Raw genomic sequence first — 22,662 nt, 5'->3', positions numbered from 1 at the left:
GTGCCGTAGGTCGTCGTTTTTGTGGTTTTGTTCGTCGCTTTGGTTACTGTTTTGTTGGCGATGGTGTATTCGTCTGTGTGCTTCGAAGATAGGTATCTTTGTTGCATTGTTTGCCTTGATGTCTCGGTGCTATTGTTTTGCTTGTTCAGTTTGTTAGGCCTGTAGATGCACGGGGGCTGTTTCATCCGCCTTTTTTTGGTATAACGGCGTTCAGTTGGGCCGATGTGGGGTTTCTGGCTCCCATTCTGAGTCGCTGTGGTTCACGGCGGCCGACGCGTGTTTCTTGTTTTTGGCTTTTTGTCGGTTTTTGGCGAATTTGACCGCGTCTCGTCTGTGCTTGCAAGTTTTCTTGGGTGGATTGGGTGGGGTGGTGCTCTTCTGGTTCGTCTCTTTTTTGACCGAGTTTGGGGGCCTTTCGTCGTCCCTGGTGTCGTTGCAGTTTTTGGTTCTCCTAGTGTCTGCCTGGTGTGTATGGGCCACCATGTCTGCCGTGTTGGTGGGTTTGTTATTGTGTTGGGTGTTTTTGCGCCGTTGTCGCACTAGGGGCGTGGCGGCCTGGTATGTGCCGAGTTGTGTCTTTTGATCGTGGATGGTGTTGAGGTCCTTGCCGGTGGCTTTTTTTTGCATCGCCTCGTGGGATGCTTGGGGAGTTCCCTTGGGCATGGGGTCCTGCTCGTTGTGTGTTGGCTCTAGCTGTTCGTTTTGGGAGTTATGCCCTGGGGGTCGGTGGTTCGCGTAGTCTTATTGGGTGTTTAGGTTGCCTTTCTTGGGCGTTGGTACGTGGAGGGTGCTGTGCTGGTCGCCGGTTTTGTTCTTGGTTTGTGCATTGCCCGTGATGGCCTTTATCTTCGTGTTGTCGCAGTTTCGGTGCCGGGTGTTGTTGTCTTCTTCGTGGGTGGACTTCCGGCGTGGTTTCTTGTTGTGTGTGGTTTTGATGATGTGTGCCGGGGTGCTGATCTCCTTAAGTTTGTCTGGTTGAGCTGTAATCCTGGCTTTGTGCCCCTGACCAGCGGCGGCTCGGACGTTGTGGTTGCTCTCGGCCCTTTGGCTCTTCGGGGTCTGGTTGCGGATGTTTTGGCCGTGGGAGAGTTTGTTGTCAGTCTGTGTTCTGCGTTGCTCGCCTCTTTCTTCTTTTGTCTTGCGTTGTGGGTTTGTGATGAATGTGTTTGTGGTGGACTGGTTGTCAGGCGGTGTGCTTCCATTTTTTATCGTGCCCCGCTATCCACGGGTATCGGTTGTCGCTGCCTTCAGTTTGATGGGGTTCGGGTTCTCTTCATTGATATGGTTGTGTTGTTTGGTTGCTTGGGGGTTATTCTTGGCTTCTGTGGTCCGTGGTCGGTGAATGTCGAGGGTCCGGGCGGTGTCGTCTGTCTTGGTGCGGGTGTTCTTTGTGATAGGTGGTTCGTTTGGATGGGGGGCTTTTTCGGCGTCGTTCTTTTTTTGTGTGTTTTGGTTTGCCGCTTGGAGTTCCTTGGTTTTCTCCTGGGAAGTGGTCTGTGTCCTCTGTTGTTTAGTGGGTCCTTTGGCTTTGTGAGGGTGGTAGAGTTCGGGCTGGGGTGCGTGCAGGCTCGACCCCGTTCTTCCGCGTTGGGTATCATGTCTGTTTGCTGTTTTGGTTGTGGCTAGTTCTCGGGTTGGCTTTGGGGCTGGTTTTCTTGTTTGGGTTGGATCTTTTGTGTTCCCGCGTATTCCCTCGTCTTGGTCTTTTCTTCCGTTCCTCGCCTCGGCTTTGTGTGTGTTTTCAGTGGGGTCGTCTTTGGGCTTAGGTGTGTTTGATTTGACCTTGAGGCCATCTCGACTCTGTTTGTGTCGAGGGAATGCACGTCGATTGGCGTTGTAGGGTTGTGCTCTGGTTCGGCGTTTTGCTTCTCTGTAGACTTTTGTTCCGTGCGGCTTTGTGTCTGTTCCGTTTTTACGCGTCGTCTGAGGAAGTATTCTCTATTAGATCGCGGCTGTTACTTCTGTTCTGTCTGCCGTTGTTTGATTGTTTTTTGGTGCGCTCGCTTGGCCTGCTTTTGTGTGCTATTGTGGTTCTTGTGTTGTTTTATCGTGGTCTCCGTGCTAGTTTTGGCGGACGCCTCGCCTTTTTTCGTTTGTGTGTTTTGGCCGGTGGGGCCTTTCTTGAGCGTTTCTGGTCCCCCAGTTCCTCTTTCTCCTTGGTTCCCTTGTTTTTTTTCTTTCATTTTCGTTTGCCTTTTCTGGTTTTTCGCTTCTCCCTTTCTTGCGTGGTTCTTCTATCGTTGTTTTGTTCCTGTTTGTTTATTGTTTCCTGGTCTTGGTGTTTTTGATCACTTCGTTTCATGTCGTCGTCCATCTATATCGAAGGAGCCTGTTTGCGGTAGTTGGTGGTGGCGCGTTCTTCCATTGTGTTTCTCTCGGGTTACGTGTTACGGTGCGAGGCCGGCCGTGGGCGTGACTTTTTCTGTCGGGGCGGTGCCGTTGGTGATAGAGAAGTTGTGATTTGGCGCATGGTGGGTGGGTTGGAATGTGTGATTGTGCCTTGCTCGGCGTGTGTCGTTGATTACGACTCGGGTGCATTTGACTCTTTCTGCGAAAGTGAGTATTGGGGACTTGGGTTCTTTGCTCCCGTTCGGGTCCTGATATCTTGGGCCGGCATTGTCTTTGGTGGAGCTCAGCCGGTAGTGTTTCTTGGGGCGCGGGGGCCGGTTTGCGTTCATTTGCGGTAGTGGTTCTGTTACATTTTCCTCTGCTCCGCAGTCGTCATAGATCCTGGAGGTTTTTTCTACTATCGTCTTGTTTGCTATTCCGTTGTTGATCGTCTCTCTCGCTGGTGTTTAGGCCCTATTGTTTCCTTTTCTCGGTCTTTGTGCCGTTTGTATGCCCAGGAGGCGTCTGGTCGTGCCGTCTTCATGGTGTCCATTGGTGCCTCCTTTTGGGCTTACTTTGCTGGTCTTCTTCATTGTCGCCTTCTGGCGGCGTGTGTGTTATTGGGTGTCTGTGCGGTAGACCTGCTTGGCAGTGATGGCGGGGAGGGGGGGGAAGAAGTGTGGGATGGTGTGGGTCGCGTGTGCAGGGATGTCGGTTCGTGTGTTCTGGTGGTTGTTTCGTCAGGGGCCGTTTTGCGCGTTGGATCGTGGTTGGGTGTTACTTTCCGAGCTTGCTCTTTTTCGATTGGTTATGGCGTTATCTTTTGCTTGTGCCATGTGCGTTCCCATCCTCGCCTGCTGCTTAGCGTTGGCCGTCGTTGCCTCCGCCGCGGCTGTTGCTGCTTCCCTTCCTGCGTCATGCGTCTTGGGGTGCTTGGTGTTTGTGCTGTTGTGGTTGCGGTCTCCGTGGCGTTGTCTGTGTGTTTGTCGTATTCGCACTACGATCGTGGACGGCGCTTAGTGGCTGGGCGTGGCTTGAGTTGGCGCATCTGGCTTTGGGGTAGCCTTGGAGCTGTGCTTGGCTTTTGGCACTTCGGGCTGGTTGTGGGCGTGGTTGTCCTGGGTTGTGTTTGTGTAGGGGGTCTGGTGGCGTCGTGATTCGGTTGTTTGCTTTTCTGTGGTGGGGTGTCTGGATCCTTCTGTGCTTTGCGGCAGGGCGTCCGTGTGTTTGTCGTTGGACTTGTTTCTTTAGCGGTAGTGGGTGTGTGTGTTCCGAATGAGGGATGGAATGGTGGGGCGGGGTTTGGAGGTCGGGGTCGTTGCGTGTGTATGTGGCGGATCCGTGTTGCTTCGTTTTTGTACGCTGATCTCTCGATGGATTCATCTTTTTTGGTTGATTCCTGTGTTCATTCATTCGATTGCGGCTTACCTCTTAATTACTCTGGTCGGGCAGTGAGCGCTCTTTGGTTTTATTCCGTGGGTTTTTGTCCTGTTGTCTTCGGTGCTGCGGGGTTCGGCTGTTCCCGGGATGGATCTGTCTGTCTCCGTCGGTGTTGCAGTGTGTGCCGGGGCGTTGGTTTCCGTCTCGTCTCGTCGGCTTCGGATTGGGGCAGCCGTGGCCGTTGTCTTAGCCGTCTCGGGTCGCTTCGCGGGCGTTCTTGGGTGTTCGCCGCTGCTGGTTTGGGTTCCATTTGGGTTGTGTGTGCGGGGCTTCCTCTTTGGCATGTGGCCGCTCGCGCTTGCGCTGGTAGGGACAGAGTTGGTCGGGTTCCTGCTTGTTTGTGTGTCGTACACGGGCGGTGGTTCCTGGCTGAGGGTTTTGTGTTCGGGTGCGTTGGGTGTGCTTGCCGTTCGGGCTTTTGGCTTTCGTCGAATTTTGCCTTGTTTTATCTGGTCCCGTCTTCCGCTGCGCGTGGGCGAGTTGATTTTTTGTCTTGTTCTGCCTGCGGGAGCTACTTTCCTCCGGGTCCGGCGGGGTTGGTCCGTCGAGACCCGGTCCCTTTTTGGTGTGGTGGCTTTTCGCGTTGTCGTTGTGCTTTGCCGCCCCGGTGTTAGTGGTCTTCGTTTTGCCGTGTGCCGGGCGTTTCGGTTCCGTGTGCTCGTCGGGCCGTTGATGTTGTTGTTGTCTCGGTTTTTTTCCAGGTTGTTGTCCATGCCCTTGTTTTTGTTGGTGGGTTGGGGTGGTCTGTTTGTAGTTGTGTTGTTGGTGGGCGTTTCGCTTAGTTTTAGATGTCCCGTCGCGGGTTGGTGCTGGTCGTGGTCGGCGGCTTCGCTCGCGTGCTGGCTGGGAGCGTTTTGTGGCAGGGTTTGTTGTGTTTGATCTTGATTGGGGGCCTGAACGTTTGATTGTTTTTGTGTATGGGTTGGTTTCTTTCGGTTGTTCTGTTGTGTCATTGCATGTTTTCCGTCGTGGCCTTCCTCGGGCTCGTGGAGCCTTTTCGTCGGATGCGTAGTCTTTCTAGCCATGTGGTGCTGGTTGTTCTGGGTCATATGTTGAGCTGGGTTTTGCGACGTCGTCTGATTTTGATTCTGGTATTGCTCTGCCAGGGTGGTTTGTGTTGTCTTGCTGTCTTCTTCGACTGGCGTCGGATGGTTGTGTGGTCTGTGGTGTTTCTGAGGTCTTGGGGTTATTTGTTCGGGTTTTTGTGTCATCGTTGTGTTGTTTGTCAGGTTTTTTTTTTTCGTTGTTTGTGCCGCTTGTGTTTGTGGTCCGTCGTCTTGTTGATTAGTGGTCTGCTTTGACCCGTTTGTTTTTGCGCTATTCTCCCGCTTTGGCGTCTTCATGTGTTTATTACCTGGTTCTGTCTTGTCAATTTGGGTTGTTTTATGTCTCGTTTCATTGGTGGTTCTGGGTTTCGGGGTTTCGGTCTCGCTGTTTTTTTTGCTGGTCCTGTTGCGGGGGCTTTTTGGGTTTCTTTGTGGGTCTGTGCGTTCCTGCGTTTGTGGCGTGTGTGTTTTGCTGTCGAGGGAGTTGTCCTTCTTATCCTGTTTCGGTCTGCTTACCTTCCTAGCGGGGCGGTATATTTTAGCCCCTCCAATCGAGAGTTCAGGTTTTCTGTAATTCCCTGTCTCTCTCATTGTGGCGGGAGGTTCTGTCCTTCTTTGAGTTTTGGTCTTGGGTGTCTCTTGGCGTTTGGTTTTTGCTCTGTTCGTTGTCGTGTAGGGAAGTTGCGGCGTGTGGTCGTTCGCCGGTTTTCTGCAAGTCTGCGTGGTTACCGAGGGCTGCTCGGTGCTCGAGCTTGTTTCGTTTTAGCTTGCATTGGGGCTCGTGCTCTTGGTGGTGTCGTTTTCTGCTTTTTCGGTTGTTGTTGTTGGTTCCGTTTCTTTCTTCGTTGTTTTTTTTTTTTTTGTTTGTTTTTTTCTTTTTTTTTTTCGTTTTTCGGTGCTTGTTGCCTTTGTCGGTTGCTACGTTCGTGGTTGTGCGTTGGAGTTGTTTTATTTGTCGTCTCTGTCTAGTGTTTTTGTGGTCCATAGGGATGTTGTCTAGCGAACTTTCGGTTCCCCGCGTGTATGGGCGGTTGTGGTTTTTTTCTTCCATCGTTTGTCTCGTTGCTTTTGTGAGCCTTCAGCTTTTGGTTATTCAGTTGTTTTGAGTTCTTCACTGCTGTTTTTTGCTCCTTTCGGATTCTTACTGTTGCATGCTTTTTTTGTTGCGTTTGTCTGCGTCGTTTGTGATCCTTATGCTAGTCATGTTCGTGTTAATCGTCTTCTTGTTCATGTCTGTCTCGTTTGTCTTTTCCTCTTTTGCTAGCTTGTTCGTTCTGGGTTTTCTGGGTCTGTCTGCTGTGTGTTTTTTTTTTCTTTTTGTTTCTTTCTGTTTTTTTTTTTTTTTTTTTTTTTTTTTTTTTTTTTTTTGTTTTTTTTTTTTTTTTTTTTTTTTTTTTTTTTTTTTTTTTTTTTTTTTTTTTTTTTTTTTTTTTTTTTTTTTTTTTTTTTTTTTTTTTTTTTGATCTGGAAAAGTGATGATTTCCCAACGGCATGGAGAAGCACCAACTTCAAGACAACAGCGGCTGCGAGAAGGGGGGAAGGAGGGACTTCAGGGACCAGCACGATGTACCGCATACTGCCAACATGGGCGTCAAACCACGTTTTGCCATGGCGCTGAGTGGCTGCAAAGAGAGAGAATCAAGGTTCGAGACCCAAATCAGGAGTCCAAGCCTCCTATACGCGCCAGGGTGAAACATGGCAACACTGTCCCAAACAGAATGCACGTAGCTGATGGACGCGGTTCTTCAGAAGGCCTGTCGCTTTGCATGATTGGATTTGGGGTGGACGATGGCGTTGAAATACGCGCCGTGTTGGCGCCGACTCTGCCGATAAGAACAGCACATGATGTCAGATTGAGCTGATCCGAGAGGTTCAAGGCGCAACAATTGAATTGGGTCAGTCTCCTTAACCGCGCACCTTCAGGTTGTTGTCGATCCGAAGACCCTGAGAGCAACCAGGCACAACTGAGATAGTGTAGATCCAGCCAGATGTGTGGACACTGGGCCGAAGGTGAAACGGCGGCTAGTAAACAGACGCATCACGGGACTTGTTGAATGGCCCGATCGGCACTCGTGTTTCCCCATACCCACTCGGCAGATTACAGGCTGCTTATGGCATAAGCAGCTACGATTCGAGCCCAGAATGTGGTTGATTAATAAGTTTGACATTGTCATCAATCATTAACCTGATCACTGCCAACTAAGAGAAAATGACAAAAGCAAAGCCCAGTGACACAGTGAGCTGGTATCATGCGCAATACATAAGAAAATAACAACCCAAGGAGATAAAAAAACAAGGAAATAAAAAAAAAAAAAAAAGGTACAATCGAGACCCTGTCACAAACACACGTCGCACTGAGCATGCTGCACATCCGCCCAATGACGGTGTTTATGTTGGCGGGGTTGCATTAGGCTAGACTCGTCGGGAGCCCGCGGAACAATACTAAGATGTTGACAACGTCACCCCGACCCGCTGGATTTTGAACATCCGATTCCGTGGGAGAGAAATCGTAGGCAGGACGAGGCTATTCCCCCTAATCGACGGGTTTTGAACCGACGTGGGTGGTAAGGAGGGGCCTGGAGAGCATTCTAGTATTTGAATATAATATAGCTGAACGGAAGGAGTTAGTGTCGGAATCTCCGGAAAACCATCACTTGGCAGACCACGTACAAGGCATGAATGACACCAGGAAGCCAACCCAGGATTGTCAAACAGATGTTGATCAGGAAATCAGCACCGCATCCTCGCTCAAGGAAGACACCCAACGGGGGCAAGATGATCGCAAAGATGATCTTGCAGATATCCCTATGATTCCAAGGACGTTAGCACACTCGAAACACTAAGCTCTCGTCATTCGAATAATTGCGATCGCAAGCTATCCCAAGACAGCTCCAGCTTGTCAAGGTCGAGTTATGCGCGCGTTTGGATAAGAAATCACCAAAAGATGACGTCGCGAGGGGGTAGCAAAACTTACGAGGCAGTGAAAGGCATTGTGAATGGAGGAAGACGTAGATCTCTTCAAATCGACAAGTTGGATGCAGGAGAGAGTAGTAGTGAGCAGGTGATGGAAATGACCAGATAGAAGCGGTATCTGAGTGCAAGTAGATGAATGATGGAGAGTAACAAGAAAAATCAGGAGAGGAAGGGAGCGGGACCACAGGGACTCTTAAATGATGGGCGGCAAAATTAAGTAGCTGCCCTCCGCCAAACGCTACTGGGGGATAGTGCTATGCCTCCTACGTAAAGCACAGTCCTTCGAATCCGCATTAATCAACGGATATGCCTTTAGGTAATAAAATAAAAGACCAATAGCTGCTAGCGATAATTATAATAACCGGGGCGGACGACAACGATAGTCAGGACGATCCTTTTCCGCTCGCCGTGCATGTCTACTGCTACGTCATACTTTTCAGTACGAACTGTGGCTGATGCCTTGGCTGCTTGCTGATTGGCTCCGAGCTCACCACGACCAGACTTCTCGGCGGGTGACTTTTGCGTCGTATCGACGTTTTGTACATTATTCAGTTCTTGTACCTCCCCCAGTCCCGTGGCTGATGCTCCTCCATTTCTGGAACTGAACCATGTTGTCATCGGGCGGTGCAACTGGATTTGTTCAACGGTAAGGGGAGAACTTTCGCTCTCTTCTTCTCCCCTTTCCTCCCCATCTCCTACCTTTTTTTGACTTTTCTACTACTTTTTTTTTTTTCTTTTTTCCTTTGTCATAATTATTCTGTTGCCTGGCAGGGGCTTGGCGCTTCCACCGTACCACCTTACCAGGCTGAGGCGAGGCGCCAGTAGTCTAACTTAGACGCCGCCAATATTGACTAAACCGCTCTGTGCAGATGGTTCTAAAAGTCTGGGCTCTTGGTTCTGGGTGGGACGTACCAGCACATCATACTCGATACCTACTGCTTCTATCGGACTAGGTCTGGGCCCCTACGCAATCCCTTGTTCAAAATAGGGGTATACTCCGTGTCTAGGAGGTTTTGGGAGACGGAAAAGCAGCATGGATTTGGTGGGCCATCCAGCCCTACGGTTCCTCTTGCACGAATCACGGTGCCGGTTAGCTTTCAACAATGTTCGGACGGATGCCGCGTCCCCATTACGGTACTCGACTTTGTAGGATTTAGACTAGCGTAGACTCATTTCCAGGGAAAAAACAAAGTGATATCATTTGACACGCATCTATCCGTCAGCGCCTACGCTAAATATGCAGATAATCACTGGATTAAAGCACGTTTCAGCCGGATTTTAGACGTCATGTGCTTGATAGTGAGATGTCTTATCGTTCGCATGTCGCCAATACATCATTACCAGTTAATCGGCCTGGCATGATGATTTTGACATAACGTATGCCCAAATTGTATACTTTCTACGAGGATCTTGTTGATCATGACGGAGGCATCCCAATATGCCATACGATGAGCGAAAAAGACTTCCTGACTAATACAGTAAAAAAAAAAAAAGATCAATCTGCCTGTTGAGACGACGCAGTATCATGTGATTGGCATCGCCGCAGTCCAAGCCACACTGAGTCGTTGCTACCTTCTAGAACAGAACATCCTGGCCACCCCGCAAATTTCAGCCAGCAGAGTAATAAAAACACTGCCTGGCTATGATGGTGGGTCTCTCCAGGCTATGCAATTCAAAGCTTATGATCAGCCCTATCTTGCAGAAGCATCTTGCCAGAGATATATTTAGATGGCCAAGTGACCCGCAAGGCGCAGTAATACTTTCCTGGCACCTGCAGATTCAACGTCTGCCTAGTTTTATCGAGTGCACAGTCAATTAAGGTATGTAGCCTAGTACTAGCATGGATAGTATTAGGACCATACTATATTGGAGTACATCAAACCCACTGTATGCTCTGTTGGTCAATTGGATACTCTTCCTAGGGGCACTAGAAACCATGTCTTTAGACTCTTCAGCCAATAGTGCCAACTTCTTGTCAGATACGATGCAGTTGAATGATGAAATACCGTCTCCCTCATACATGATATAAATGCGTTGCAAGCAAGCAGATGGAAATCATGAAACAACGCGCAGATAAGCCTACAATATTCCTATTGCCTCTGTGGCTGTTCGTGATGATATGATGTTCCGATTGTTGACATCGTAGAAGCAGAAAGCCGATCATTACCGCAATCACCAGGAAGGACATCATGTTCAAGAAACGAAGGTATGCCTCTTAGAGGTGAACCAAGCTAGAAAATGTAAGGAAAACATGATCAAAAAGTACTGGGGAAGATACTATATATGGAGAGACAATACACTTAGATATATGGTTTTATAAGCTAACCTATTACAAAGATAGGTAGAATATGTTAGCTCGATTGATATGAGTATCTATAGTCTAGATCTAGCTATCTGTCATGTCTACCTGTGAAATAGATAGTAGTACGTAAGTAACCTTATGAATAGAATTCAAGAAAATCATCACCAAAGACTGACCCTGTCTCTGATGAGCCAGGGACACTAGTAGTACTACAATGGATAGCTAATGCCCATATGGGCGACTAAAGGATTGAGAAGTTCAATGTTGGAGGTAGGGATCTCCGTTTATGATCCAAAATATCACGGCTTGGCAGCTACTCCCGCAGTCTCCGCATTTCCCCATCACTGTCTCGTTATCTTCTTAATACTTCCAGCCAACCTGAGCATGGCGCACCTGCCGTATAAGCCACTTTAAATAAACATAAGATTTTGTAATTTACATTCATATATAAAATGCATCCAGTCGCCGTCTTCATCAAGTTATTGTTCTATCAGGACCATCGGACGGTGATTCGTAATCCAGTTATCACTCGAGCGGAGACCTCCGATGTCCTCAAAACACAATGCTAAGTGTGATGGCTCTCAATACAATAGAAAACATAGTTTATAGTGTCTAACTCAAGTCGTAGATATAATATATCTACATCAAGCTGTATCTGTTTCACGACTGTTGCTTCATCACACTACTGACTGGGTGGGGAAGCTGGTTATCGTGATGCGCGGCCGACGGGACAGCGCCAAGCCGCCATCACGTGATGACGCAGGTGGTCGGTCAGCCTCCCCGAAGCCTCCAGCGTGTTCGCCTTCACACCTTCATCTCCGTTTCGCTCCCCCAAGCCTCAACATCACCACATCGCTTTACACGCGGCCTGTCCCTGCCCTGTCACTCTTCCTTTCGGCTGTTTTCATAGTTTCACTCCATCTTCTATAGCCCGCAAGGTCGCCTAATCTGTCAAGATGGCCACCGAACTTTGGTACGTAATCACCTCACCTACTCCTTTTCCCAGCATTCCAACCATTGTGCACTCTTGTATTTCGCTTTCGATCATGCCTCGGATGAGTTTCGACTGGATATACTGACATGTGGACATGATAGCCCCGTTTACGCAGTAAGTCACTTGTGATCCCACCCTCGCCGATGACACCATCGAGCTCCAAGCGACCCTCAAGGTAGCTTGGCTTCGTTGCATCAACCGGAGAATCCGCCATCAAACTGGCACCTCTCGCACAGATAACTGATTTCCTATTCGTATAGCCCTTCTTCGGTGCCCTTGGCTGCACCTCAGCCATCGTCTTCACCTGCTTCGGAGCTGCCTATGGAACTGCCAAGGCTGGTGTCGGTGTCTGTGGAATGGCCGTCCTCAGACCTGACCTGATCGTCAAGAGTACGTGGAAGCTTCACAGAGCTCTTATACCTCTGGGATAAGCTATCGCATATAATATCTGATGATTAATACTAATTTGGTGATACAGACATTGTCCCCATTGTCATGGCGGGTATCATCGGTATCTACGGTCTGGTCGTGTCGGTCCTGATTGCAAACGACTTGGGACAGAAGGTCCCCTTGTACACTGGTTTCATTCAGCTGGGAGCAGGTCTCGCCGTCGGTTTGGCTGGTATGGCAGCTGGGTAAGCTTCTCACCATGGCTCCTCTCAATATAAGTAGCTTTGGACTAACAGAATATCTCTAGTTTTGCCATTGGTATCGTTGGTGACGCAGGTGTTCGTGGAACTGCTCAACAGCCCCGTCTCTATGTCGGAATGATTTTGATTCTCATTTTCGCTGAAGTCTTGGGTGAGTCACTACCATCAAAGCGACACAACCAGTTCGCATCATCTAACCACGACGCCTCACAGGTCTGTACGGTCTTATCGTTGCTCTTCTGATGAACTCCCGTTCGAGGATCGACGCCACCTGCTAAACGAACCCTCCTTCGTTCCGCGCGAAATGGCCCAAGTGAACACCCGCCCGAGGATGCCAATCACCCACTATCCTCGGATACGACGAAAAGAGCCCGGGTTGCTCAACATGTGTTAACGTGATGCGGTTATTTTGACTTATGTTTTCAGACTTTATTTGCCGACAATGACGGTTCCCGTCATTGTCCCGATGACAGCTGGGGGGATGTGGAGGAAGTGGATTGCTAGCGGATTGGAAAGAGAAAACGGACGTTGAATAAACATATGCTTTCTCTTTCATCCAACACTCCCCGAAATAACAAAGGACAAGACATAATTGAATGTGCTAGCTAAGTTTGTAGACTAGGACAGGGTGGGAAGCTGTGGTAGATACATTGCATGGTTTTTTTTCAAGGTCTTTTGAACTTTTGTACTTTATGGGTGTCGCTTTACTCTTTTGTATCCTTGAGCTGGATCATAGGATTACTTGCTTTGCAATGCTTATATGTTTTCTCCTGCTAGTTTATGGTCCTATGTTACAAACTTAGCTTTATCTATTCTGATCCTTCGGTATATCATGAATGCAACAAGTGGCGAACGTGCGATTACTTAATTTTATGTTTACGACCTCTTACATTGTTATAATTCTGAAGACACAAAAGACACTGAATCAAGTCCAGCGCCTTTCTATCCAAAGGAACCGAACTCAAGCAATATAGATACCATTGCACCTGACCTGCACAAGAGCAAGCAGGGCAGATTGATAAGATAGCAATATGTAACATACAAAGTACTGTCTATTGAGCGGAATCAAATGCGGTGGGACATCCAAATGTTCAAGAGAAAAGAGGCGAAAGAAACAAGACGACGCCGTAAGGATATATGCGATATAGGCAGGCATATCAGTAGCCGCCGCCAAACACACACACATACATGCGGAGAGCAAAGGAATAAACGCAGAGCTTCAGATGCGTAAGTCTAGGGATGACTTCTCTGTGAAGCAGAGGCATTGGGGGGAGGTAAGGTTGTAAGTATGTAAATAGATAAGAGGAAGATGGATAACAAGAGGAAGGTTTATTCGGATTGTAGTGTAGCGAAAAGAGAATTATAGCTGCAAGCAAATGGTAATGGTCTCTGATGATTGAAGGAAGTCAATCAAGCCTTCTCAAGCTTCCGTCTCAGGGTCCTTGTCCTCTTGCGCAGCTTCTTCAGCTTGTGCTTCTTCATCTTCAGTCTGCGACGTCTCTTGGTGCTAATGGCGTGCATGGTGCGGTTGTTGCGGATACGCTCCATGTAGGTGGTGCCGGAGTTGTGGGGGACATCGATGATGGCCTCACTCTCTCCAATGGCACCGGGAGCTTCCATCTCACCGGAGGGCACGAAGGGACCAGTGTGAGCCTCGTAGGTCTTGCGACCATCGAAGTGTATCGACTCGTGGATGGTCAGGACGGTGGAGTAGCTGGAGGTCTCCCGGGGGACGTCCTCGAACTCGGAGGAAGCCATGTTCTTCGCTTCGTCGAAGGGAACGGGCGGCGGAGGGGGGTGGAAGGGACGGAGACGCTTGGTGAGTTCCTCGACGGAGACCTTCAAATCGGAAAGGTTCATGCCATCCAGCTGGTTGCCTTCCATGTCGAAGTACTGCAGAGAGCCCTCCTGCTCGCCGGAGTGGGCAGTGGAGTTCTCCATGGAGTTGACGGCGGAGGAGAGGGTGAAGATGACATCGTCCACCTCAGGCTTAGCCGGCTTCTTTGCGGTGAAGATGGCGTCGAAGGCTTCGGGAGTCGAGGTCGGAGGAACGGTGGTGGAAACGGAGATGGGTCGGTGGATGGAAAAGAAGGAGGCGACGTGAACGTCTAGACCGCAGGAAGAAAGATTAGCGCATCATAATCTAGGAGTACAAGAACGGTGGATAGGGATTGTGGCAACTAACCATGCGGCTGGAGGTGTTGGGTAGAGGGAACACTGGGAAGTCGGGAAAAAGCCGTCGGCTGCTTGGAGCCATTGCGGCCGTTGCTATCCTTGCCCCTCCGTCTGGAAGCCTTTCCCTCACGTTTCTCTGCAGAATTCACTCCCTTCGCAGGCGTCTGAGAGGAAGAATCGACTTTATTAGATCCATCGCTGGGTTTCGACGACGAAGAGGAGTATCGGCGTTGACGCACATGTTGTGACGAGCCGATGAGGCCGTTCGCGGAGGTAGTAATACTTTGGCTGGTTGCGCGAGATATGCCGGCGATGGGCCCCATAGGAGCCCATGCAGCCCGGCGCAGTGAGGACGACAGCATTTTCCGACGTCGTAAAGCCCAGAAGCTGGGTGACGATGTTGTCGGGAACGAAGAGGCGAAATCGAAGTTGGAGCCGATCATGCGGAACTCGGCGATTATGTAAGTCATCTGTCGCCTCAGGCATGAGACCAGATCAGGTGACCTTGAATTGCAGGACCTGTCTTAGGAGTTATCCTCGCCTGACTTTATCCACATGCCAACTCATGAATGGTGAAGATCATTATGCAGAATTACCTATTTTCGCTGATAGAAATGGATATCACCAGCGAGTCTATTGATTGTTTGGTGTTACATAGTACGTTGCAAGAATTATGACACTATTTTAATTTCGATTTGGGTATCTGTTCGTTCCATGCTCACTTGAGCCGAACAATTACAATAAGGACAGCTATACTTAGAAGACTCTGCATGATCGAATACAGAAGATACAGCTCCCAGTTAGAGCTGCCGGAAGTCACACGAGCAAATGATAGGGGAGGTGGGGGCTCATTATGTCAACAGAGAAGTAGAGAAGGAAAGATACATGGGAGGCGTCAAGGTCACAGAAAGGTTCAGCTCAGGAGAATGGAAAAAGAGCTCGTTAGGTGGGATGGAAAGCGCAGACATGGACGCAAACAACATATGGTATATGGTATCAATCTGCATTATATAAGAAATGCACCCGTCGCTGAACCGGAGAAAACATATAAGCTTTTGAAAGGAGTGAAAAGCCGAGACAATAAGTCCACAAGGAGAAGAAAACGTACAGGAAGAGAAGGGATATAGTGAAGTGAATAAAAATAGTTGGAGGAAAGCAAGCGTGCTTTTACCGCTTGGCGTGTGCAGGGGAAGAATGGAAGTTGAGCATCGCTGACGCCTCGTACTCGCTCGTAAAAATTCAAATCGTTCCAAATCTCACAACCTTATAGTATGAGGGTGTGGAGATTCTTTTGAATAATCATGTCTTGTACCGAATCCATTGTTGCCTTCAACAACGTCGTATCGGTAGCATTCGTGTAATGGATATAGATTTCTCGGTCGGGAATCCGGTTGATGCCCCGGAATCGGTCTGCAAAGTATCTGGCTGCTGCATCGAAGTCCGTGTTGGAGCCATTGTAGTCAGGGAAATGGTTGGAGACAGGCGAAACATGCAGCTTTCCCTTGAACAGATCGATTTTGTTCAGGAACAAGATGATCGGTTTGCGCTTGAACCATTCGCCATTGACCAAGGACTCGAACAGCATCATTGCCTCATGCATTTGGTTCTGCACGATGGGGAACAACGGTTAGCTCAAGTGCTTGAAGAAGGCGACAGGGGAAAACGTACGGCATTCTGGTCCTCAACGAGACATTGGTCGTAACCAGATAGGGCAACCATGAATAGAAGGCATTGAACACCCTCGAAACAGTGAATCCACTTCTTTCGCTCAGATCGCTGTCCACCGACGTCCATCATTCGGAAGTTCATTTGACCGAGTTCAAAGAGAGTTTCAGTAATTCCGGTTGTCCGCAAACGAGCCTGCAACATGTCCTGGTTGTCGGGAAGCCACCCAGGAGTGAATATTCGATCAAGCGAATCAAAGAAGCTGAAAGGTTAGACAGCTTGCCTGTTTGTTCAAAAAGAAGGTTCCTAGCACTCACTAATGCAAGTTATCATGAAGAGCAAACTCGTGGCCCCGAGCAACAGCTTTTTGAACACCTGTATCGTCCCACATGTCTCTGAGAGCGTCGCGGACCTTGAGATCTGAAAATGCCTCGTCTGAACCGACGTCTGGCTCAAGCTTGTCTACATATTCGGCTAACGGCTGATCAATGACGAACCGAATTAGCACACATACTGACACATATGGATCTCCGCTTGCGATGGAAAATCGCAAGACAATCGAGCAGATGAAATTACCTTTGTCTTTTCAAGCTGGAAATCAATGTTTTCGGCGCGCATGATATCCAGTAGAACTTTGAAGGCGATAACAAGATTCGAGTAGATCACAGCTCGTGTTTGGCGTCGTTCGTCCTCGGGGAAGCCGCCGGAATGTATGATTCGCATTTGTTTGATGATTGTCGACTTGCCCGATTCACCAGCACCTACAAAAATCAATGAATTAGTACTCCTCGTCTTCATGGTTGCGAATTAGAGGTGTTCTGTCTGGAAACTTACCAAGGAGGAGAATCTTGATCGTTCGGTCCATTACTTTCTTGTCATTTTTCAGAACCTTTTCTATCCTAGCGCTTCGTTGGACAGCGTCTTTATCCGCCGTGTCGACGGGTTTTGAACTCATGCAACCCATTTTGAAGATTGATGTGCTCTACTTCACAAAGCGACTTCCGATGGTGTCTGGAAATGAGTTAGTACTTGCTGATTATAGTGTGCGAAGTAACCAAGAATAGACGCAGCACAAGTAGAGTATGGCTGAATCAGGGATACGCCCAGACCCCGCAGTTAACCACACGGAAGGCTCTCTTTGAGACATGTGTGAAACGTCAACCAGAGAGACCCGAGGTCTCGAGCAATGAGAAAGAGGCGAGAAAGTAAATCAGCGAAACTTACTCCAGGCAGAATGTAATACCAAGCACTAGAACCAAGCCAGTGTATCTTTGACTAAACCCGCCCGAATGGCGCAAATTAGAACATGTCGCTAGCTTAAATAACGCCAGGTTGAACGTTACTCGGTCACTGTACGTACGTCGCGGTATTCCCTATTCCAAAGCAAGATGTCCTGGTAGGATGGAAGCCGAAGGTGTGATCCAATACGACTGTCGCAAGTAGTCCCCCGCTTTGTATGAGAGCGATATCCAACTTAATTGGCGAGCAGCGCAGCTGTCCGAAGCTTTCTGAAATCCGCGAGATATGGGATCGAATTAAGGAATGTGGCGACGAAGGTCCCTCGACAGGCTAGGTTGGGTGGTGGTTCAGACAGGTACTGAGGGAGACGGAGTCGATCGCGGAAGTGAGAGGCTTTCGGGAAGTTCGCACGACTTTCGAGATTGAAGTGCTGATGAACGGAGGATGTCTTCCAAATTAAATGCTGGGGAAGATTTCGCTAAATATGCTGACTGCAGCCTCGAGGCGTTCCCCTTTTCGTGGGTGGTGGGCGAAGATGCTGACCGCAGACGTTCAGGTGAGGGGAAAGATGGGAGGGAGGTAGAAATGGGGGAGGGAGATTAGTACATCTCCGCCGTATCGCAACCGAAGCAAGCAAAAGAGCGGAAGACCAGGGTGAAAAGCAAGATAAAGAAAGAGGAAGAGAAACAGAGAGAGGGAGCGAGAGAAAGAGGAGAGGAGAGGAGAGAGAGAAGGACAGTCTGGGAGACTCGCAGGTCTATAGTAGTAGTAATAATAATAGTAGTAGTAGTTTAGTTAGTTTAGCAGTGAGCAGAGGGAAGGAGGAGGAGTAAGTGGTGGGAATGTTGGTCGCGGAGTCGTCGCGCAATTCGTTCGATAATCCATCAAGTCCGATCGAAGTGGGCCACGGTGCCAGCAGAGTTGAGCTGCTAGTAAATTTAGTCCGGCTTAGTTCCCCTTCGGCGTAGTCATCCTGCTGGGGACCTTCGGCTGTGAGTGGCCCTGACACCGGGGCCTGTATTACCCGCGAAAACCGTGTGAAAGATTTCGGCGTCGCATTGGGCCCCGGTTCTGGGAATCTAGAAAGGGACTAGCCCGCTGTGGCTACCGTCCCCTAAGGGCCTTAGCCGTAAGCCCTTGGCTTCTTAGTCTTGTTTAGTTTCGTGATAGCATCCCGGCTGCGAGCTCCCTGTACAAAGTAGACGGCCTGGCCCTAATCTCACTGGTTGTAGACGAACAATGCTGACCCACCCCGGAACTCCATTCAACTGTGGATGAATGGCTCCATTCATTCTTCGTCCGCTCTTAGCCTGGTTCGAGCCGATTGGAAATGGAGTGCATTAAGGTCCAATGCTTCTTACCGCCCGTAAGCTACTAGTCAGTAATAATACCAAAACGATATTAGTACCCAGTATATACGTGGTTTAGTACGGAGCTCCCCGTATCCTCCATCATTCTCTGCAGCACCACAAACTGCCCAGCTGGGGAAACATCCAGCACTTGACCATTATCAGTCGGGATATTCAGCAGATAGATAGCCCAGCCAGTAGGTACGTACTTGTTCGAGTCAAGTTCCGGCCTCGCCGATGACCCGCAGGCCCATCGACAATGGATTGACCAAAGATCCTTCCTCTATGGGTCTTGGTGAAATTAATTCTCAATCAATCTGGATTTGAGATGGATTTTCCCTCAAAAATGCAGCATTACTCTCACTATCAGAGTACTAGCAATGCCTTCTCACGTCGCCATCATCCACGTGCCATATTACCTTACCCATCAATCCGGTTCCGACCGCGATCCTTTAATCTGGGTATATGAATCTATATGAACTCAATAAACGTTCAACCGCAAGGATCGTAGGCATTGGGAACTTAGTTTAGCCCCCAATCCCACGGTCGCTCGACATCAGCATCAGTTGCTTCGTACCATTGATTTCCAACGACTTACTCCTGGGCTATGAATGCATCCTTGTGATGTCTCCGACTCCGGGGGCGAATGAGACCCCGAGTCATGTTCCCACCGGTGCCCTTCTGCGGCTGCCAAGCCATGCAAGCGAACGACGACGCCACGAGGCACGAATCGGATGCATTGGTATGCACCGATCGACGAGTAGCATCTGCTTCTATGGACAGTGTTTTTGGTACGAAGTAAGTACTTTGTACGAAGTCCGAATGAAGCCTGCAAGCCCACCTTGATCGAATTGACTACTATTATTTGTTAGACCAGAGGGTAGAGGAACTATTGACAGTGTTATCGATGTTCGAGCTTCCGGGTCTTTAATCCGTCGGTCTATAGAGGACACTGGATGTACATCGCTCTTGGACCAGGAAGGAGTCGGGAAATTGAGTTGAACTAGTGCCTCGGGTTCTCATAGATCATCGCCATTCTTTGCGATCCATCACAAACAAAGGGAAACAGAGGGCTGAGCATTTGAACCTGCCTAAGCTTACTGTAGAACCTTATCTACGCCAGTGGCTTCTTTCCAAATTCGCCCAAATTCGCCAGCTACAATTTCGGTATCTTCCGTTGGTTTGTCATGACTCTGCGGCTGCGTTTCAGCAGACACTTGCTCCACAGCAATAATGTGATCTTCTTCCAAGTGTTGAAAAAGCATGCTTCTGCAATGGGGTCGAATTATTGAGCGATAGTTGCATGATTGCTTCTGTTGTTCTGTAGTCATCATCATCATCCAGATCTCGCATGATCTCATCACTGTCGGATCGATGCGAAACCTACTCAAGAAGGGGTAAAACCATGCCATGTGAAACTTTATTTACGATATCATGATCTGTCATGATTCGGAGATCGCATCGTTCATTGACCACCCGAGGTCGAGGGCCAGAAATCGCCGTGGAAAGATGCTCGCACAGCGATAGTAATACTTTTTTCTTTTCTTCTTGGGAATTGGGAATGTGGAGAACACTTTCGCCTTTTCCGGGTTTCCGGAGTCGTCTTGCCCGCCGGCCAACACGCCGTCGGGCCACTAAGGCAGGGGTAGCTTTAATCAGCAGTCCGTCAGCGTCAATCAGTGGAGGTAAGATGGGCGCTTAGCCTTAGCCACAAGTAACACCCTCCAAGCGAACAGGTGAAGCGGGAGTGGCGAGCATGTCTAGTCTAGCAGACGCATCCATGCGTGGGTGTTTGCTTTTTTCGATTTTCCTTTTGAGATCTATCATATGCTGGTCATCGGCGCTATCCAAGATTCGTCCTCAAATGCAGGAGAGGCCTGCATACCTTCCCCCGATGAGTGATGAAAAGGCAGATGCAAAAATTTACCTTGTAACAGTGTCCCTCCAATCTCAATGCAGCTCCTCCCGTGTCGCATTCCTTATCTCCTTCGAGAAGTATGTCGGAGTGGAACTCGAAAATCCTTCTGCATTTGGATTTCCTCCGAACCCCGAACAGATGAAACGGAGCTGTACGTACTCACTTTGGTCGTTGTGCACCTGACATGCGAATAGGGGCATGCACATTCTCGTGCTTTGGTTATGTTCCACGAGTGTCCCTGGGTTATCCTGGGCCCGTCACTGTGGGTGTCAAGGTCATGCCTTCGTCGTTAGAGCTTACTCGGTACGAGCAAGACAGGCTTCCCGCGGGATGGTTCGCGGGATGAGTACCATGGTTCGGGCAATAAGCAGCCTCATTTAGGGCCAGAGAGAGCCTCTAGGGTGGTTGAAGTACCCTTTCGAAAATATTATTGATAATAGACAATGGCAAACAAACCTTAGCCCATCGCTAATTGGGGTCTAGGCTCTGGCGGTCTCTTGGAGTCTTTGCTTTTAGCAGAGATCTACAGCAAGGATGGCCATCCACATCCGTTCTATTTCCATCGAAAGAGCCCGATAATGAACAATGTTCTCTGGTGAAAGATACTCCGGAGTGTTGTCTTCAGGCTTAACTGCAACAGACAAAAAGCAGACGATACCATCTCTGTGTAATACACAGGAAGAGTAACGATACGTACTGTGCTGATACGATACAACGTAAATACGACCGGCTGCGCGCTCCAACCACGTGCTTCACCCCCTCGACCTCTGTGGGATTCTTAGTCTGTTTCACCAGTTTCGAGGTCCCATCGACCCCACAGCGAAAGCGGAGTCCTGACAGGACGCATTGAACTCCTTCCATGCCATTGACTTGGTCACGGTGCACTGCGACCCCCTTGCATGGCCAGAAAAAGAAGGACAGAAAGAGGAAAAAAAGGCTTTTGCGCATAGACCAGGGCTAGGTTATTGACGGGGGCAGTTAGTTGCCTGCCAGCCAGAAAGTACTGTCAGTGTCGAGAGTTTGGTGTCTGTCTGACCCGCCCACTGATAGCCAACTTTTGTGAGATGCAATAGTCGAATGTTGCATCCATCCTTCAGACCCTAAATTTAGTTGAAGCATTTCTAGTGAATGGGCAGTCACGGGCAAACGACAAACAAGCCTTTGCCCATAACAATCCTTCTGCAGTTCGAACCCCCTTTTTCCTTCCCACTCCTCCAACCTCTACCCTTCTGGCCTCTCTTACCGTTCGTATGTATTACTCCACTCTACTCCGGCTGGATGGGGTTTCTGAAAACCGCATGGAAAGTGCTCCGTAATAATGGATCCTCCGTAACGGCAACGCATCCGCAGGTTACAACATACTTACCTTATTACTTGGGCAGTATTTTCCATAGCTCCAGCCACCCCATGCCATTGGCCAATTCCTCAGCGGTCTCGTCAGGGTTGACGCCGGAATACCGCGTGGTTTCTATTCCGGGGGAAATGCAGGTCGGGGTCTTGCCGCTTTTTCTCCTCTTTCTAAAGTTCTAACGGCCGGCTTTGGATCCTAACAGGGAAGAGCTCCTTCCGAAAATAACCATTTCGGTGCTGATTAATGGACGATCCAGTCAGAAGTAATTGAAGTCCCTGTTGCACTCCCGAGTGTCCTTTTCATGCTTGGCTGGGCGATCTTCATTCAGCGCCAATCGGGAACTCCCATAAGCACCCAATAATGATGATTGTCGTTCCTCCTTCAGAATACTGTTTAATTGCGGCCCATCTTGCTTGCGGCTAGGTTGCACTAAGGGACGGTACTTTCAAGCGAACTTGATTCTGGGCAGACATGTCACATGCCGGGGGGTGAAATGGTGATACTAATGCGGTGCATACACTCCAGCTTGGCAACTTTGCTAGATAGCACAAAGTTGACTAGTACGAAACTTAAACCTACTTTGCGCATTGTGGCTTCTATCTAGGACCGCGTAACGTTGCTTGGGCTTCTATTCTCTCTCCCAGACATACGCACATCTTGGCGAGGGACAATACGGGAAGTATCTCGCAATCCCGAACCTCGGGCGAGAATTAGCCGTGTGATCAAGTGGATAACTTTCAATTGTGACCCGTGTTAAGGCAATCTGGCGAATCGACTGCCTTGTGGTTATTGGTCAAAGCTGTCCGTCAAGCTGTCAAGTCAAGGTGCCCTCCCGAAGCGTCAAGGAAGCCACTGAGTTCCATTCGACTATCAGTACCTTGTTCGAGCACGGTATCTGCAGGTACCACCGTGGTGGACCTTGCCGTTGCTGCTAATTGCCTGTTGGGGACTCGGTAAATGGAGCCTTCTTACGAATCACTGCGATTTCTCATTGGTAAAACCTCAAATCATTTCCGTGATCCGTACCGGCGGATTCAGTCCGGGTATCGTAGGAATGGGTGCTCTCTTTTTTGCTTTTGACTTGCAATCTTGGAATGGCTACTCCGTACTCATCCCTGCATGGCTCTTTCCCTTTCCATGCACTGTAAAAGTACCGAGTTTGATCCCTACCTAGCTAGGGATGTAGGGCAGTCGCCGTTCTCAGCACTCTACAGTAGGAACCCCTGTTGAGT

The 22,662-nt window shown here is 49.1% G+C and overlaps 10 protein-coding genes across 10 annotated transcripts; 3 read left to right on the top strand and 7 right to left on the bottom strand.

Moving 5' to 3' along the window:
• Positions 1-210: 210 nt before the first annotated feature.
• BO88DRAFT_448642 (phosphatidyl synthase) lies at positions 211-663 on the bottom strand (the record flags this gene model as incomplete). The annotated part of the gene is made up of 1 exon (XM_025710442.1): positions 211-663. One exon carries the CDS (start codon positions 661-663, stop codon positions 211-213), a length of 453 nt encoding a protein of 150 aa, XP_025568641.1.
• Positions 664-3,752: 3,089 nt separating this feature from the next.
• Positions 3,753-5,570, bottom strand: BO88DRAFT_327846 (uncharacterized protein; the record flags this gene model as incomplete). The annotated part of the gene is made up of 1 exon (XM_025702527.1): positions 3,753-5,570. A coding segment is annotated over one exon (1,818 nt), but the record flags the coding sequence as incomplete, so codon positions are not given.
• Positions 5,571-7,402: 1,832 nt separating this feature from the next.
• Positions 7,403-7,805, bottom strand: BO88DRAFT_448640 (YqaE/Pmp3 family membrane protein; the record flags this gene model as incomplete). The annotated part of the gene is made up of 3 exons (XM_025710441.1): positions 7,403-7,424; positions 7,485-7,619; positions 7,789-7,805. The coding sequence occupies 3 exons, from the start codon at positions 7,803-7,805 to the stop codon at positions 7,403-7,405; spliced, it is 174 nt and encodes a 57-aa protein (XP_025568639.1).
• A 1,582-nt stretch (positions 7,806-9,387) lies between these two features.
• Positions 9,388-10,236, bottom strand: BO88DRAFT_400511 (uncharacterized protein). Its single transcript, XM_025705593.1, has one exon. The coding sequence runs from the start codon at positions 9,807-9,809 to the stop codon at positions 9,603-9,605; it is 207 nt and encodes a 68-aa protein (XP_025568638.1). The 5' UTR covers positions 9,810-10,236; the 3' UTR covers positions 9,388-9,602.
• An 809-nt stretch (positions 10,237-11,045) lies between these two features.
• Positions 11,046-12,011, top strand: BO88DRAFT_410174 (H(+)-transporting V0 sector ATPase subunit c; the record flags this gene model as incomplete). The annotated part of the gene is made up of 6 exons (XM_025707995.1): positions 11,046-11,062; positions 11,185-11,197; positions 11,344-11,473; positions 11,562-11,718; positions 11,781-11,884; positions 11,947-12,011. 6 exons carry the CDS (start codon positions 11,046-11,048, stop codon positions 12,009-12,011), a joined length of 486 nt encoding a protein of 161 aa, XP_025568637.1.
• A 643-nt stretch (positions 12,012-12,654) lies between these two features.
• BO88DRAFT_400509 (mitochondrial 37S ribosomal protein mS38) lies at positions 12,655-14,277 on the bottom strand. The gene is made up of 2 exons (XM_025705592.1): positions 13,919-14,277; positions 12,655-13,841 (listed from the first exon to the last, which is right to left on the bottom strand). The coding sequence occupies exons 1-2, from the start codon at positions 14,268-14,270 to the stop codon at positions 13,144-13,146; spliced, it is 1,050 nt and encodes a 349-aa protein (XP_025568636.1). The 5' UTR covers positions 14,271-14,277; the 3' UTR covers positions 12,655-13,143.
• An 895-nt stretch (positions 14,278-15,172) lies between these two features.
• BO88DRAFT_421179 (guanine nucleotide-binding protein subunit alpha) lies at positions 15,173-16,537 on the bottom strand (the record flags this gene model as incomplete). Its single annotated transcript, XM_025708491.1, has 5 exons — positions 15,173-15,514; positions 15,577-15,835; positions 15,891-16,054; positions 16,150-16,334; positions 16,408-16,537. The coding sequence occupies 5 exons, from the start codon at positions 16,535-16,537 to the stop codon at positions 15,173-15,175; spliced, it is 1,080 nt and encodes a 359-aa protein (XP_025568635.1).
• A 3,173-nt stretch (positions 16,538-19,710) lies between these two features.
• BO88DRAFT_400507 (uncharacterized protein) lies at positions 19,711-20,521 on the top strand. Its single transcript, XM_025705591.1, has one exon. The coding sequence runs from the start codon at positions 19,918-19,920 to the stop codon at positions 20,260-20,262; it is 345 nt and encodes a 114-aa protein (XP_025568634.1). The 5' UTR covers positions 19,711-19,917; the 3' UTR covers positions 20,263-20,521.
• A 102-nt stretch (positions 20,522-20,623) lies between these two features.
• On the bottom strand, positions 20,624-21,117 carry BO88DRAFT_23956 (uncharacterized protein). The gene has a single exon (XM_025702123.1). The coding sequence runs from the start codon at positions 21,025-21,027 to the stop codon at positions 20,707-20,709; it is 321 nt and encodes a 106-aa protein (XP_025568633.1). The 5' UTR covers positions 21,028-21,117; the 3' UTR covers positions 20,624-20,706.
• BO88DRAFT_23957 (uncharacterized protein) lies at positions 21,118-21,648 on the top strand. The gene has a single exon (XM_025702124.1). The coding sequence runs from the start codon at positions 21,208-21,210 to the stop codon at positions 21,607-21,609; it is 402 nt and encodes a 133-aa protein (XP_025568632.1). The 5' UTR covers positions 21,118-21,207; the 3' UTR covers positions 21,610-21,648.
• The last annotated feature ends 1,014 nt before the right edge of the window (positions 21,649-22,662 follow it).

The sequence above is a fragment of the Aspergillus vadensis genome (assembly GCF_003184925.1).
Source record: "Aspergillus vadensis CBS 113365 unplaced genomic scaffold BO88scaffold_1, whole genome shotgun sequence".
NCBI classification, from domain to species: domain Eukaryota; kingdom Fungi; phylum Ascomycota; class Eurotiomycetes; order Eurotiales; family Aspergillaceae; genus Aspergillus; species Aspergillus vadensis.
This window is presented reverse-complemented; position numbering and strand designations above follow the sequence as displayed.